This window comes from Palaemon carinicauda, chromosome 45 (assembly GCF_036898095.1).
Source record: "Palaemon carinicauda isolate YSFRI2023 chromosome 45, ASM3689809v2, whole genome shotgun sequence".
Taxonomy (NCBI): Eukaryota; Metazoa; Arthropoda; class Malacostraca; order Decapoda; family Palaemonidae; genus Palaemon; species Palaemon carinicauda.
The window spans coordinates 28,086,838-28,103,444 of NC_090769.1; the positions used below are offsets into that span (position 1 = coordinate 28,086,838).

Genomic DNA, 16,607 nt, shown 5'->3' on the forward strand with positions numbered 1-16,607 from the left:
GCAATTCTCAATACATTTAGCTGAAGTCAAAGCTAACAGAAAATATTGTTTGGTTGGTCTTAATATCCTTGAAGGAAAGACCTTCCAAAGATTCAAAATGGAGATTTAAAGAACTGCAATATCATATCCAAATTCCAATGCATAGATCAGATAATATGAGGTTTTTCAATAACAAAGGATCTAAGCACATTAGCAAAGGATCTAAGAACATTTGCAATAATACCCGATCAGGGTAAATCCAATCCCAGATGCGTGAGGACCATATCAAAAGTTTACCTATAACCCTTGACAGCCCAAAGAGAGGGTTTCTTCCCATAAAACAGAAAATCCAAGAACTTAATGAGATTATCATAACTTTTTCTGTTCACTGACACCTTGGATTTGCATAGATCAAATGTACTTTTCACTGCCCGTGATGAAAATTATTTTGCAGACTGCTTGGAGGTCAAAGTAGACAATCTAGATGGCTTAGAAAGAAAACCCATTTATTTTTTTAGGTACAGTGGACAATCTTCACGTGGTTAGCTGAAGCATGTTGTGCTTGGGTGAGTCACACATAAAAGAAGTCTGAAAAAATTGGTCTTGTAAGTCTGCCTTTTCAGGCAGACCATAACACAGACCATAGATTTGGAGATCACTCCTTCTAATGCCAATAGGGAAGCACTGTTGTCATCCTGTTGATCAAATACTCCCTGAACCTTTTCAATCAATGCACAAATCATAGAAAATGGATAAATGCATAAGTCCAGGTTTGATCGTACCTGCAACAAGCCATCTACCTTCCACGTCAAAGATCTGGAACCGGTGAGAAAAAGACCTCCATCTGTTTTTCGAGGGATGTTGCAGATATGTTTATTGTACTAATGCTTCTCCGACCAACTCCAAATCTCTGCATATTAACAGAGGAAGAGACCACTCCTTGGGAAGCACTTATTGATTGCTGCTTAACTGTTTGACAATTCAATTTCCATGGAAGGAATTCCAGCACTAGATGTATACCCCACATTTCTTGCCATGATAACATCCATTCTGCCATGTAGAGCGACAACTGCAACTGGGTGGCTCCCCTCTTCTAAATGGTAGCCAGTGCTATTGTGTTCATAAAAAACTGTTATGCACATCCTCATCACTAGCAACTCCTGGGCCAGAGAAGCCTCGAATACTTTTAAAAAGTTCCAAGCATTGTATGTAAAGGCAAGACTTCTTTTTTATCCAAGTTACTGACAGGTGAAGATAATCCTCATTAGTTCCTCGCCTATCATGGGATGCATTGGTGAAGAGGAAGAGGTCCTTGAGACAAAGAGGGTCTTCTCACTATTCAATCAGTTCCAAATGGTTCTGAACCTTTTCCGTTTTTGGAAAGGAACTTGCATACATTTCTGGAAATAAGTTCTTAATATGATATGCTACATTACCTGCTGTTGAACAAAAATGGTCATGCATTTTTAATGGAAATACAAGAAGAGGATATGTGATCTGAATTTCTGTGTAGTTCCACTTCTCAGAATCCTGATATATTGGTGATCAGAATTTCTGTAAGCTAATGCATTTATAACAGCAGATTTAATTAGATTGAAAGATCAAAACTGAGGATGTTCACTTGATGCTTTAATAAGCTGAGAAGTAGCACCATTAAGATTCACCATCGGTAAATTATTATATGAATATGTTAGCCTTAGGTCCAACATATATAAGCTTACTGGGTAGATTGATCTTTAAGCTTAACATACATCAATAATACAAAATTGAAGGGTATAGGAACTCTTATCTAGAGGTTTTCAACTGTGATTGATTGGAGCTGAACAATATCTACTAAACTCCGACAATACATTCCCTGTTTGAATTGATTTTCAGACTCGATGTCTGTACTCTCAAATTCCAGCAGAAAATACCTTGGAAAATCTCTTCCTCACTCTTCGTTGGTTAATATACACATACATAGTTGATCTCTGTATGAACGTAGTAATAGGCCAATTACTGAACATTTGGAAAAGAAAGGTTCGTAAAGCAAATTAATCCATATATTGATAATCAGATCCACGTTGCTCAAACAAACTTCAATGGAATAGAGTTATGAGTTTTAAGAAATATTAAGAATACATTAAGAAATTAATCACTAAAAATATAATCAGGTAAGGGTTAGAACCAAAATTGGTGAATTTGCATGTAAACATAAACAGTTTCTATAACTACCACCATGAATAAGCAATTATACAAATAAAGAACTACACGTACTTTCAATTGCTTTAGCATTAGACTGAAGCCATTAGTCAAAACCCATATGTCCATTTTTGTGAATTATAGAAATCGTTAAACTTAACCTGATGAATCCAACTCTTATTTTATTTTATCTATTGTTTGTAGATTTTAGAATGATAATCCATAGCAGAATTGGTTGCTTATGCCACAAACCTACCTTCATTTTCTACAGACCACAATATAGCATATAAAGTCCATACTCGTAAATAGTAGAAGGACTACGAGAAAAGGAATCGCTCGATGGAGTCACAAACATGCAGAAAATGGGAAGTATCCTCTAGCACATATAGGAAAAACTCTAGGACTATGACAGAGTGTTTTCTAAGAGTTGAAAATAAAGTTAAATTTCAATTATTTAAATAATTTCTAATTACTCTGATCCCAGAGGGCCTCCCTCACAGACAATTTGATTTTGGAATCTTAACAAGGGACACCAATAAACTTAGATTTGCTTGCTCACAAGCCACACCAATTAATATAAAAGTAAAGAATACAACTCGTGAGAAATAGGTCATAGCTCAGAGAACTTTTGGATCATGTCCTATTATGAATTCGTTTCTTTATGTTCCGTTATAACCCATGTTACTTCAACCAAAAGCCAGACCAGCGTTGGTTTGATGCATTGCCTTTCTGACCTAAATTGGATTTATCTGAAACATACCATATCCACCCCACAAGACCTGTGCGCTTTGCCGTGATGGAATACTGGTCTATTTCTCGTCTACATTGCTTTGTTTATACTTTCATACATACATATACCAAGGCACTTCCCCCAATTGTGGGGGGGCAGCTGATATCAACAAATGAAACAAAAACAAAAAAGGGGACCTCTATTCTCTACGTTCCTCCCAGCCTAACAAGGGACTCAACCGAGTTCAGCTGGTACTGCTAGGGTGCCACAGCCCACCCTCCCCCGTTATCCACCACAGATGAAGCTTCATAATGCTGAATTCCCTACTGCTGCTACTTCCGCGGTCATCCAAGGCACCGGAGGAAGCAGCATGGCCTACCAGAACTGCGTCACAATCGCTCGCCATTCATTCCTATTTCTAGCACGCTCTCTTGTCTCTCTCACATCTATCCTCCTATCACCCAGAGCTTCCTTCACTCCATCCATCCACCCAAACCTTGGCCTTCCTCTTGTACTTCTCCCATCAACAATTGCATTCATCACCTTCTTTAGCAGACAGCCATTTTCCATTCTCTCAACATATATTAATTTATTTCGTTTTTATCATGGTTAACAGCAGTATTCTGGTAATCTACTTATAGCACAGACAATGAATTGTAATACAGATCTTGAAATAGCAATCAATAAAGTTTTCTTTTGCCTTCCAATGCCACATTTCTGCATTTACAATAAAGCAAGTTTCAAAACTACAAATTTTGACTGTCATCAAGCCACACATGAGGAGTAAGTGTATTTTTATAGATATTGCTGACTTGTTAACTGGCTCAACTTGCTATTTAAATCTTTAACCCTCGTCCGGTTTTGGCATTTTTCTTAACTCGGACGGATGGGGGTTTGATATTATACCCACTCGCATTTGACCACAAATTGGGCTAGAGACTCGGGCCAAAATGAACGAGTCGGGCGTCACGAGAACAAGCGATTGAAACTCACTTTTAATGTCCTGGGTCAATAGGTGACCTCTGAGGTCCAGTCATGGGTCAAATTTGGGTGCCTTTTTTTTTTTCTACCAATTATACCTAAACTGATTAGTGCTGTATACAGCAATGCGGATTGTAATTGTGTTCCTCTCATCAAGTCACATCGAATTTTGTACTTTGTGACCTCGAAAGGTCAAATTAGAATTTTACCTCAGTTCAAGGTAATAGGTTTGGCACCCCAGTTGTGCAACCATTAGCCAATGTGGTAATGTCCCTGACCAGTGAACGCCAGACTGGGGTTCGAGTCCCGCTCAAACTTGTTTGTTTCTTTGGTCGCTGCAACCTCACCATCCTTGTGAGTTAAGGATGGGGGCTTTTTAGGGAGCCTATAGATTTATCTGCTGAATCATCAGTATCCATTGCCTGGCCCTCCTTGGTCCAAGCTTAGGTGCTGATCATATGTATATAAGGTCAGTCTCTAGGGCATTGTCCTGCTTGATAGGGCAATGTCACTGTCACTTGCCTCTGCCATTCATGAGCGGCCTTAAACCTTTCAACAGCGACCCCAAAGGATAAGGTTCATTGTCATTTACGTGCTGTGTGCCTCTTTTCCTCTCTTTGTTAGGGCCGACATTTGTCGTGACCCAGCATGTTCCATGTTCCACCAATTGACCTGAGACTGGCACCATAAGATATCCTAGATGCTGGTGCATCCAGTTGTGCCACCCCCATCACGATTGGCATAGTTATTTGGCCTCCAGATCTGAAAATGCTTGAACACAGCTTTTCTTTCACCACCCTCTCAAGAAGAAATCTAAAAGCATGCAAATAAGGGAGCATATATTATTATTATTATTATTATTATTATCATTATCATTATTATCATCATCATCATTATCACTATTATCATTGTTATTATTATTATTATTTATTATTATTACAAGCAAACCTACAACCCTAGTTGGAAAAGCAGGATGCTATAAACCCAAGGGCTCCAACAAGGGAAAATACCCTAGTGAGGAGAGGAAGTAAAGAAATTCCGTAAATAAACTACAAGAGAAGTAATAAATAATTGATGGATATTTAAAAAACAGTGACAGCATTTAAATAATTCTTTGATATACAGACTATAAAGTGAGACTTGAGTCAGCCTGTTCAGCTTAGAAAATATTCCCTGCAAGTTTGAACTTTTGAAAGTGCCACTGATTCAACTGGCCGATTAAGAAGATTATTCCACAGCCTGGTCATAGATATAATAAAACTTCTAGAGTACTGTGTAGTATTGATAATTATGATGTAAAAGGCCTGACTATTAGATTTAACTACATACTGTACTTAGTACTGTGAGCAGGATGGTACTGTCTGGGAAGATCAGAAAACAAAGGATGATCAGTTAGGAAAAATCTTACGCAACATGCATAAAGAACTAAAACTGAACGACATTACCATAGATCAATATGTAGATCAGGAATAAGAAATTGAATAGACTGTAAGTTTCTGTCCAACTAATTATGATCATATTCAGCACTTGAAGATCAGACAGAACAATTCTCGAAACAGGGCAGAGTGAAAGAATTAAAACACTTCCAGACTAAATTGATCACTTAAATTCTTAAAAAGACTTTCTCAATACGTCAATTTTCTGTGCAATTGAAGGAACCAACCAAATCAGGAAGGAAGGGAACTCGGTCTTGGACAGGTGTCCTCCCATGGATACATTGGATAAATTCCTCCTACATCTTGGGGAGGAGTTTAAGGTATTCCCTCCACCTCTTGGATTGCAGGGCAAAAATGGGAATCTCCAACTTCTCTCCTGCTGTGCGGCCAAGGTGTGGGGCCTTGCTCTATGATTGGGAAGGTGAGGGAAACTGGCAGAGGTCCCTTTCTGCCTGATCAGGAAGCTCATGGATTTCACAACCCATTATGAAGTACCAGGCTATGTTCCCAGCCCTCTATTCTTCAAGATAACTAATTTGTTCTCATTTTTGTGTATTAATTTAACTCTGTAAAAAGTTAATGTTAACATTAAAGGTCAGTCAGGAAAGAAACGAAATAGAGCGTTATTTTACCTGTACCTTACTCTTGAGAGATAGAAAAGTAATGTATTGCACTGACTCAGATTTTATCGATATCAACAACTCAACTTATATTTGAAGGAATAAATAATAACTAAAACTAATGGGAAGCTGTCTGATTAAAGGAATTCTGCCCCAGAAGCTTCACAACTAGCGGCAGTTACACAACTGAGTACGTGTAAGGTGTAACGTATATGCTCTCCTCGGTTACACAACTGTGTACATGTAAGGTGTAACGTATTTGCTCTCCCAAGTTACACAATTAAATTCATGTAAGGTGTTACATATTTACTCCCCAGTTACACAACTGAATTCATGTAAGGTGTAACGTATTATCTCTCCCCAGTTACACAACTGAGTACCTGTAAGGTGTAACGTATATGCTCTCCTCGGTTACACAACTGAGTACCTGTAAGGTGTAACATATTTTCTCACCACAGTTGCACAACTTAGTACATGTAAGGTGTAACATATTTACTCCCCAGTTACACGAACTGATTTCATGTAAGGTGTAACGTATTAGCTCTCCCCAGTTACACAACTGAGTCCATGTAAGGTGTAACATATTTACTCCCCAGTTACACGAACTGATTTCATGTAAGGTGTAACATATTTGCTCTCCCCAGTTACACAACTGAGTCCATGTAAGGTGTAAGATATTTACTCCCCAGTTACACTAGTGAGTACATGTCAGGTGTAACGTATTTGTTCTCCCAAGTTACACAACTGAGTTCATGTTAGGTGTAACGTATTAGCTCTCCCCAGTTACACAACTTAGTCCATGTAAGGTGTAACATATTTTCTTTCCACAGTTGCACAACTGAGTACATGTAATCTGTTACATATTTGCTCCCCTCAGTTAAAGAACTGAGTTTATGTAAGCTGTAACGTGTTTTCTCTCCCCAGTTACACAACCAAGTACATGTAAGGTGTGATGTATTTGCTTTCCCCAGTTACACAACTGAGTACATGTCATGTATAGGTAGTAGGTTGGCCAGGGCACCACACACCCGTTGAGATACTACCGCTAGAGTGTTATTAGGTTTTTTGACTAGCCAGACAGTACTGCATTCGATCCTTTTCTCTGGTTACAGTTCATTTTCCCTTTACCTACACACACACCGAATAGTCTGGCCTATTCTTTACATATTCTCATCTGTTTTCATACACCTGACAACACTGAGATTACCAAACAATTCTTCTTCGCTCAAGGGGTTAACTATTGCAATGTAATTGTTCAGTGGCCACTTTCCTCTTGGTAAGGGTAGAAGAGACTGGTTAGTTATGGTAAGCAGCTCTTCTGGGAGGACACTCTAAAATTAAACCATTGTTCTCTGGCCTTCGATAGTGCCATAGCCTCTTTCACTGTCTTGGGTAGAGTTCTCTTGCTTGAGGGTACACTTAGGCAAACTATTCTATTTTATTTCTCTTCCTCCTATTTTTTTTTTAATTTTTATAGTTTATTTATGAAAGATTTATTTTAATGTTGTTATGTTTCTAAAATATTTTATTTTAATTGTTAATTACCTCTCATAGTTTCCTTATTTTCTTTCCTCACTGGGCTATTTTCCCCTGTAGGAGCCCTTGGGCTTTTAGCATCCTGCTTTTCCAACTAGAGTTGTAGCTTAGCAAGTAATAATAATAATAATAATGATAATGTATTTGCTCTCCTCAGTTACACAATTGAGTACTTGAAAGGTGTACAGTAACACATTTGCTCTCCTCCGTTACACAACTGAGTACATGTAAGGTGTAATGTATTTGCTCTCCCAATTTACATAACTGAGTACATGTAAGGTGTAACGTATTTGATCTTATATAACTCGATGCTTTTATGTCATTTCAGATAAAGGTCATTCACAGTTATAAATTTGTGAATACACCTTGCTTGAAAAATAGCAATATATATCCCTTTCTGAGTGGGGATACCTTAACGTGGTGAAAGGGTTAACGCATCTCATGAACAGCATAGCTGTACTAGTCAGCGCCACCCATACTAGGTTGGTTTACTGTGAGCAATCAGACCAGAATCTCCCACCATCCATCTGAGGTGGCTAGTGTGGTGATGAAACCTGGCCTAAACCCAGACATGAATAAAATAACCCCCTTCTCAGCCCCTGGTCCCCAACGGCAGTGGAACAGCTGCCTAAGGTGGCGGGGAGTTACATCCCACTGCAAGGGTGCTAAAAATCTCTTGACTAAAACAGGCCACCTTTGGAAACTGAACCTTGAAACATACAGCGTTAGGGCCCTTTCTAGGGAAAAAGATCTTGCTTTGTTACTAGAAAAGCCGAGATAAATATATTGGGATATGATAGGATTGAGTCAAATTAGAAGAACAGGGGTATCTTATATAGAATTAAAAGAGGGCCATATAATTTGCTTCAGAGGACAAGATAGGAACAAAGAAAATTGAGTGGGTTTTGTTATTAATAAAAGTCTTGCAGGTACCATAGAAGAATTTTTTAGCGCTAGCGATAGAATTGCTTGATTAGTTATTAAAGGAAGTATAAGCTGAAGATCAATCAAACTTATGAACCAACAACATTCCATGCAAAGAGGAAGAAATAGAAACGTTTTATGAAGATTTGGAGATATTTATGAAAAAATATAAGACTCGATTTACATTTATTTGGTGGTGATTTCAATGCTAAAGTACAGTAGATCAAAAGAAGGGAGGAGAATCAGCAGTAGGTAAATTTGGAGTTGACACAAGAAATGACAGGAGACATGCTTGTCGGATTTGCTGAAAGGAACAACCTTAAAATTATCTACTTTTTTATAGAAAGGAACATAGGAAATGGACATGGAGAACTCCAAATGGAAAAACGAAATAGATTTTATTCTCAGTGAAAAGGTTCATTTAGTTAAAGGAGTAACAGTGTTAAACAAGTTAAAGTCAATCAGCCATAGAATGGTGAGAAGCAAAACTTGTTTAGATTTAAGGAAAGAAAGAGGAAACTAATTTTAAGAAAGGACATAAACTAATCTGATATTAGTTTAGCAATACAAAATAGGTAATCCCAGCTACATGATGAAATGGAAGCCAGTAATGAAGAAATGAACAGTAATTTAACAAAATTTATATTGGAATCGGCACTAATGATAGGTGGAAAAGTTCTCAAACAAGATCAAGAAAAACTCAGAAAACCTCAAAAACCTGATAAAATCCAAGAGATGAAATAGAATTGGCAGAACTATCCCAAGACATTCGTAAACACAATAAGATAAAATTTGAGGAAACACTTAAGAAAAGAAGCAGCATCAAATTGATGAAAAGAAGACTTGGAACTGGGTGCCAACTGATGTTTTCTTTAAATAATGAAAATAGAAATTTCAATAGAAATGTGATAAAAATTGCGGTGGATTTCTATACAATGCCATACAGTATTGATATAAGAAATAACTTTGCCAATAAAAATAATGAAACACCTGAGCCGGTGCCAAAAGTAACAGTAGGAGATGTAAAGAAAGAATTAAAAAGCATGAAAAGAGGCAAATCAGATGACGACCTAACAATCGATTTAAGTGTAGATAGAGGAGATTTCATAGTAAAATGCCTGAACTTTACACAAAATGTCTACAAGAGAACTCTTATAATAGTTCACAAAAAGGGCGACTCAGAAGACCTGAGAAATTACAACCCAATACGTTTACCCAGTAATGTTTAAAACATTTACAAAGATGTTAAGCCGAATAGAAAGACAACTAGACTTTTAATCAGCTATAAGAACAGGCAGGCTTTAGAAGTAGGTATTCAACAACTGACCATATCCATGTAGTTGACCAGCTAATGGAAAAATCAACAGAGTATATGGCAAATCACTATGTATGATAATTATAGACTATGAGAAAGCTTTTGAATCTGTCAAAACTTCAGCAGTAATGAAAGCCTTTCAAAGACAAGCAATAGATGAATCTTATGTTAAGACTCTTAAAGAGATATCCATGGGAGGTAGGCTACAGCTATCCTAAAACTATATAAAGATAGTGAGAAAATTTCAATTGAGAAAGGAGCTAAACAGGGAGACCACATCTCACATAAATTGTTCACTGCATGTCTGGAAGTACCGTAGTTTAAAAAAATTCAGATTGTGAAAGTGTAGGTATTAACATTAAAGGCCGATTTACATGACCCGTTTTCTTTCCGACAGGCTGGCCGTCGATTAAGCGGCGTTTAGCTTTTTTACGTGTATTCAAATGCAACTGTTCACACGACCCGTCAGGCTGACGGCGGCCGTCAGCCGTCCGAGTCGGCTCGGCTTTCTTTCCAAGAAACCTCGGCCGGTTAGACGGCCGTTAGCCACCCGCCCCAACCAACGGGTGGATGACGTTTCGTGTAAAGGAAGACCTGTATCGTACCCGTTTGTTTCGTGGCCTACAACCCCGACTTTTCCTCATTGTATAGTCATAAAAATTAGTTAGTTTGTTGTTGACATCAGGTATGAGAGATTAATTGACCTTTTTTTCAAGGGTATGAGGAGATGTTGACATGGCAAACAAGATGTATAGAAATAATTTACATAAAGGAAAGATATGGAAAATGACTGGAGAGGCATTAAATAAAACATGTGAGTTTATCATAATTTTAATATTCTTGGCATGGTACATAAAGTATAATGAAGTTACATAACTTATTTTATCAACAGTTATCAACCAACTTCTTATAGTGTCAAAATGATCGTAATTTACTCGATCCTCACGTGATAGAATCTAAGTAAACAATGAAACCGCGCGCGGGTGAACGGATACGGAACGCCTCATGTGAATGTACAACATTCCGATGGCAGTTAGCCACTGGCCAGCCTGTCGGAAAGAAAACGGGTTGTGTGAATCGGCCTTAATGGGGTATAACTTTACTACTTAAGGTTTGTAGATGACAATACTGTTTAGTGAATCATGGGAGGAATTGTAAAAGATGATAGCAGATTTGAATAAAGGAAGCAGAAATGTAGGACTGAAAGTGAATATTGTGTAAAACTAAGATAATGTTCAATGGAAATGCAGAGAGACAATCAATAAGGGTTATGGATGAATTTTTTGAGATTGTTAATGAATATACTTAGGACAGACTGTAAGTATATCCCCAGGACATGAGACAGAAATTAAAAAATAGGATAAGTGTGGGTTGGAGAGCTTTTGGTAAACAAAATGAGATTATGTAATGTAAAATGCCACTTTCTCTAAAAAGAGAAGTATTTAATCAGATAGTTCTACCAATATTAATTATGCATCAGAAACTTGGGAGCCTTATTAAAGCCTTAGAACATAAACTAGTCACAACTCAAAGAGCTATGGAAAGAAAAATGATGGGAATAACACTAGGAGACAGAAAAAGAGCAACATGGATACGAGAACAAACTTGAGTGGTCGTAGAGACTCGTACCTAGTGGGGGACTCAAACTGTAAAAACTTATATACTTAAATATAAGCTATTATACTTTGTTGTGGAAACAATATACATATTTTGGATTCTATATTATATAATTTAATCCAATCAAATTATAATAGGGAGTGAGAACATTACAACATTTTAAAAAACACACACACCCAAGATTAAGGATATGTATTTGTGTTTAAAGTATGATAACAGTAATTGACAGCAATTTGCTGTTTTAGATGATGAATCATGTTTTATACATGCTGTCTTTGTCATCTTTGTCTTGGCGAATAGAAAGTAAGGAGTTGGATCTGGGAGACAGCTATTTAATTCCCAGGGGTCATTATTATTATTATTATTATTATTATTATTATTATTATTATTATTACTAGCCAAGCTACAACCCTAGTAGGTAAAGCAAGATGCTATAAGTCCAAGGGTTCCAACAGGGAAAAATAGCCCAGTGAGGAAAGGAAATAAGGAAATAAATGATGAAAATAAATTAACAAAATATCATTCTAAAAAACAGTAACAGCGTCAAAACAGATATGTCCTATATAAACTACAGTATTAACAACCTCAAAAACAGATATGTCGTATAAACTATAGAAAGACTCGTGTCAGCCTGGTCATTGTGTAGGCTACTTGACACCACGAATAGTGTGGGTCACTATTCTTGGTTGGGTTACAATAGAGACTGTGAGTAGGCCTTTTGAACGCCAGTCTCTCTCTTCTTTGCCTTGTCCTATATTTGTCTTCATCAACCTTTATACCTGAAAAAACAGAATCTGGAAATGTACTTTTGAGGACTTGGACTTTTCAGGAGGCCAGTGTCCAGGAGAGCATCTCATTTATTTGGGTCTGATACAATGTAACAGCTTAATATGATTACTACACTACATAAGAAATTTACAGCGATAACTATTAAATCCAACTGAGATTCAGTCAAATCTGACCATTAGGTAAGAAGACAAAAACTGAAGGGGAGGGAAAATTGGGTGCTTGACTGTCCATTATTAGTGTTATTGAGATTATTATTATTTTTTATTATTAGTATTATCAATATTTTCATCATTATTATAATTGTTACTTTTCTTTTCAGCCGAAGCAGATCTCCTGACTCGGGAAAAAGAGGTCGAGATGTGAGACAGTCAATTTTTTGCACCGCTCATTTAAGGCGACGTTGCCCAAGACTTTCTGAGGGTAGAAAATGTTATGGCGTACACTTGGACGACAGAGACATTGAAGATAACGAGGAACGTCGTCATTCAGAGGATGATCGACATCGTTATTCAGATGGAGATGGCGATGATGAGGAGGAAGAGAGGTATGTTGTTTTGAGCAAATTTTCAATTTGTGTTTTTGCCGACACACGAAGAAAATCTTCGAAAAAAGGTGAAAAGAGCGCATACAAAAATATCACACAGAAGCAAACAAGCTGCGGAGAAGGAATTGAGCGGCAGTGTCGTATGGAAGGACTGAAAGGTGATAGGATATGTAACGGCTCCTCACTTATCCTTCCCCTTAGAGGATTAGACAGGGAAAGGTCCTTTTTGGGTGCAGATACCTATGGTTATCTTAGGATATGTCCCTGATTATACATGATATTTTCAGATAGTCGTTCCGGGGGTTATAACCCTGTGGTACCTGACGGTAATTCTCTTATAATATCAATCGCAGAAATATTACACAGTAGAAGGTTGCTGGAGGGAACTTCCATCAGGACGACATGGCTATCACACCCAAAAATAGATTTTTCCTACGTTAAAATCCCATTTATGGTGAGAACCTTTTAGGAATTACCCAAGCTGTAGTTTTAAGTTTTGTTAGATGAGACAATTAAGTTTTTTGTGTTTTTTTTTATTAATAAAACCAGGGTAACAGTTGATGTATCGAGAAGACGATAACCTAAATGACTTTTTCATTGTGAAATCCAGTTAGATGTGTGGTCTTACAAGTACAAATGCTAGATGAGCATTGTCACCAGAATAGGTACTGTACGATGATGCATGTACAGGCTTTTTTTTTTTTTCTACCAGAATTCTTAAATTTTGCATTCCTTCATAAAGACATGGTATTGTTCTTGTACTTTAATTACTTTCAGACCCTCCAGATTGCATGCAATTGCCTCAATTTTCATGATTACTGTGTTAGAATATAACAAATATGAGGAAGAATGAATTTTGTTTTTATTAGTCTATGATGCTGCCGTCCCTGAAATTTCAAACTTACTCAGCCCTCGCGGGTACACCCTACTGTATTTGTTCTGTTAACCCTTTTACCCCCAAAGGACGTACTATTACGTTTCACAAAACTCATCCCTTTACCCCCATGGATGTACTGGTACGTCCTTGCAAAAAACTGCTATTTACATTTTTTTTTCATAGTTTTGATCATTTTTTGAGAAAATTCAGGCATTTTCCAAGAGAATGAGACCAATCTGACCTCTCTATGATGAAAATTAAGGCTGTTAGAGCAATTTTAAAAAAAATATACTGCAAAATGTGCTTGAAAAAAAATAACCCCTGGGGGTTAAGGGCTGGAAAGTTCCAAATAGCCTGGGGGTAAAAGGGTTAAATTTTGGAAATATTAGGCTAATACTGTATTGTTTACAGTGGTTATTGCAGATGGTAAATATTCAAAGTTAAGGGACAATCTCTACTGTGATACCATTAACAATGATGTTTGGATATTTTATAGTAGTGAATTGTATTGCCCACTCAGAATTCTGAGCTAATTTCACAAAAGAGATGAGCTAGTCATGTCTCTCAGGTAATTAGATGGTAAACCCATGGGAAGTATAGTACAATTGTATAAATACCAAAAACTTTACATATCATCACCCTCATAAACTAACTGCCTAAGTCATTTTCTCCACTTGTTGGGAAATAAAAGAGAAAACCTTATTTCCTAATTCTTTATATCATTGTGGTGAGCTTCAATTAACAAATTCTTATTCACAAATTCTTCTGTTAAGAATTTGTGAATTGAAACTCAAGACAATGATATAAAGAATTACGAAATGAGAAGGTTTCTTTTTGATTTCCCAACAAGTGGAGAAAATGACTTAGGCAGTTAGTTTATGAGGGTAACGATATACAGGAGAGAAAAGATAGAACAGTAAATTCTAGATGAAAGACATGTTAGAAAATTTAAAGTGCAGTCACTATACTCAATTTTTTTTAATGAGGCGCATTTTCACCGACTCGCAGTAGTGCCCTTTTAGCTCGAAAAAAGTTTCCTGCTTAGTGATTGGTTAGAATGATCTTGTCCAACCAATCAGCGATCAGGATACGTTTCCGAGCTAAAAGGGCACTCCTGCGAGACGGTGCAAATGTGCCTCGCTAAAAAGAATTGACTATAGAATGCTAAGTACTTTTAAGAGTTCAATAGTATTGTACAAGACTTGTTTTCCGCATACTTATTCCTTTGTATAATAAAAGGACTAGTTGTTCTTTGATGTAAAGAACTTTTAAAGTTCATTTAAAAAAATACTATAAGAAAAGAAAAAAAATGTACGTAAGAATAGAATGATACGAGATACCAGAACATAAGAAACCTCAACCAGACATTACATGTATAGTTCTTGATCATTTTGTGAAGAGGACTAGCATTCTAAATGAAGAGTTTTGACGTAAGATAAAGAACTGGAATTTCGTCAGAGGGGATTTTGGGAGGCAAAATGAGAAGAGGTGTAAAGAGTTTGTAAAGGCTGGAATACTAACCAGTTTTATAGCTACCTGTCATTGAGAAGGAAAAAGAATATCATCTTTATGTCTTCCAGCCTTCAACAAGTTGTCAGAAAAGAAATGGGAACAATTTAGTGTGTCTTTGGTGTTTAAGGAAAGAAGTAATTTTCATATTATTTTTTTAATTTAACAATCAAATTTGGCTTTTTTTTTTTTTTTTAAAGTTTTTATCAGTATCATAAGATGACTGTCTGCTAAAAAAAAATGATGAATGCAAGAGTTGATGGGAGAAGTACAAGTACAAGAGGAAGACCAAGGTTTGGGTGGATGGATGGAGTGAAGGAAGCTCTGGGTGATAGGAGGATAGATGTGCGAGAGGTAAGAGAGCGTGCTAGAAATAGGAATGAATGGCAAGCGATTGTGACGCAGTTCCAGTAGGCTCTGCTGCTTCCTCCGGTGCCTTGGAAGACCGCGGAGGCAGCAGCAGTAGGGGATTCAGCGTTATGAAGCTTCATCTGTGGTGGATAATGTGGGAGGGTGGGCTGTGGCACCCCTAGCAGTACTAGCCGAACTCGGTTGAGTCCCTTGTCAGGCTGGGAGGAATGTAGAGAGGAGAGGTCCCCTTTTCTGTTTCATTTGTTTGATGTCGGCTACCCCCCAAAGTTGGGGGAAGTGCCTTGGTTTATATACAGTATGTATCCGTTTCCTTATTTCCTTTCCTTACTGGGTTATTTTCCCTGTCCGAGCCCTTGCTTTTCTAACTAGGGTTGCAGCTTAGCTAGTAATAACAATAATTATATTGAAATAGGATTGGCCAGTTAATGGGATCACACAGAAGATGATTTACAGAAGGATAGCATTAATCAGGGAAGAAGTTTGTCTTAAAATAGTTTATTTAGTTATAAGAAGAAAACCTAGTCAATCTTTGCTTTTAAGAATGTGAAAATATCACTGTAATCCAGTTTGGAAGAGTTTGATAATAGGAAAATATCTCTGAAATCATTAGCAATTTCATAGTTTAGAAATTCATAGCTGGTCTGCCTTTTGAATGACTGGAGTTATTTTTTTATATATACTGTACTGTAATGACTTGAACAGTATTTACTGAAGGAAGGATAGCATTCTAGGTAATTAGTCAATATAATCATGATATTTGTTAAAAAGTAATACTAAAAATTACGTAACAACTGGTACGTATTTCAGATCAAAGAGACGCAGTGAAAGATCTTGGAGGGATGAGAAGAGACCATACGATTACCATGCCGAGGGAAAGAGACGGTATGATGATGATAGAAAATATGACGATGATAGAAAATACGACGACGCTAGAAAATATGACGATGACAAAAGAAGAAGGTATAATGAGGATAGAAGTAGAACTAGCGATGATGAACAGGATAGACGTCATAGTAGTAATATATCCCGCCGAAGTAGCAGAAGCGCCGAGAGATCTCTCCGAAGTCGAAGATCAAGCAATGAAGACATAAAAAGCCTGGGAGGAGTAAGAGCAAGCGATGAAGACATAAAAAGCCTGGGAGGAGTAAATGCAGTGATTAAAGAAACTCTAAAGGAAGTAGTTTCTACTGGGTTAGT

The 16,607-nt window shown here is 37.2% G+C and overlaps 2 protein-coding genes across 3 annotated transcripts in view; one reads left to right on the top strand and one right to left on the bottom strand.

The window, feature by feature from the left end:
• The window catches only part of LOC137634940 (uncharacterized), a 592,943-nt gene that overhangs the window by 458,067 nt on the left and 118,269 nt on the right, over window positions 1-16,607 (bottom strand). The window lies entirely within an intron of this gene.
• Window positions 1-16,607, top strand: part of LOC137635011 (uncharacterized) — a 94,783-nt gene that overhangs the window by 20,549 nt on the left and 57,627 nt on the right. For both annotated transcript variants that reach the window (XM_068367615.1, XM_068367616.1), the window contains exons 2-3: window positions 12,428-12,652; window positions 16,218-16,601. In XM_068367615.1, coding sequence (XP_068223716.1) covers window positions 12,428-12,652; window positions 16,218-16,601 — 609 coding nt within the window. The remainder of the gene's footprint in view (window positions 1-12,427; window positions 12,653-16,217; window positions 16,602-16,607) is intronic.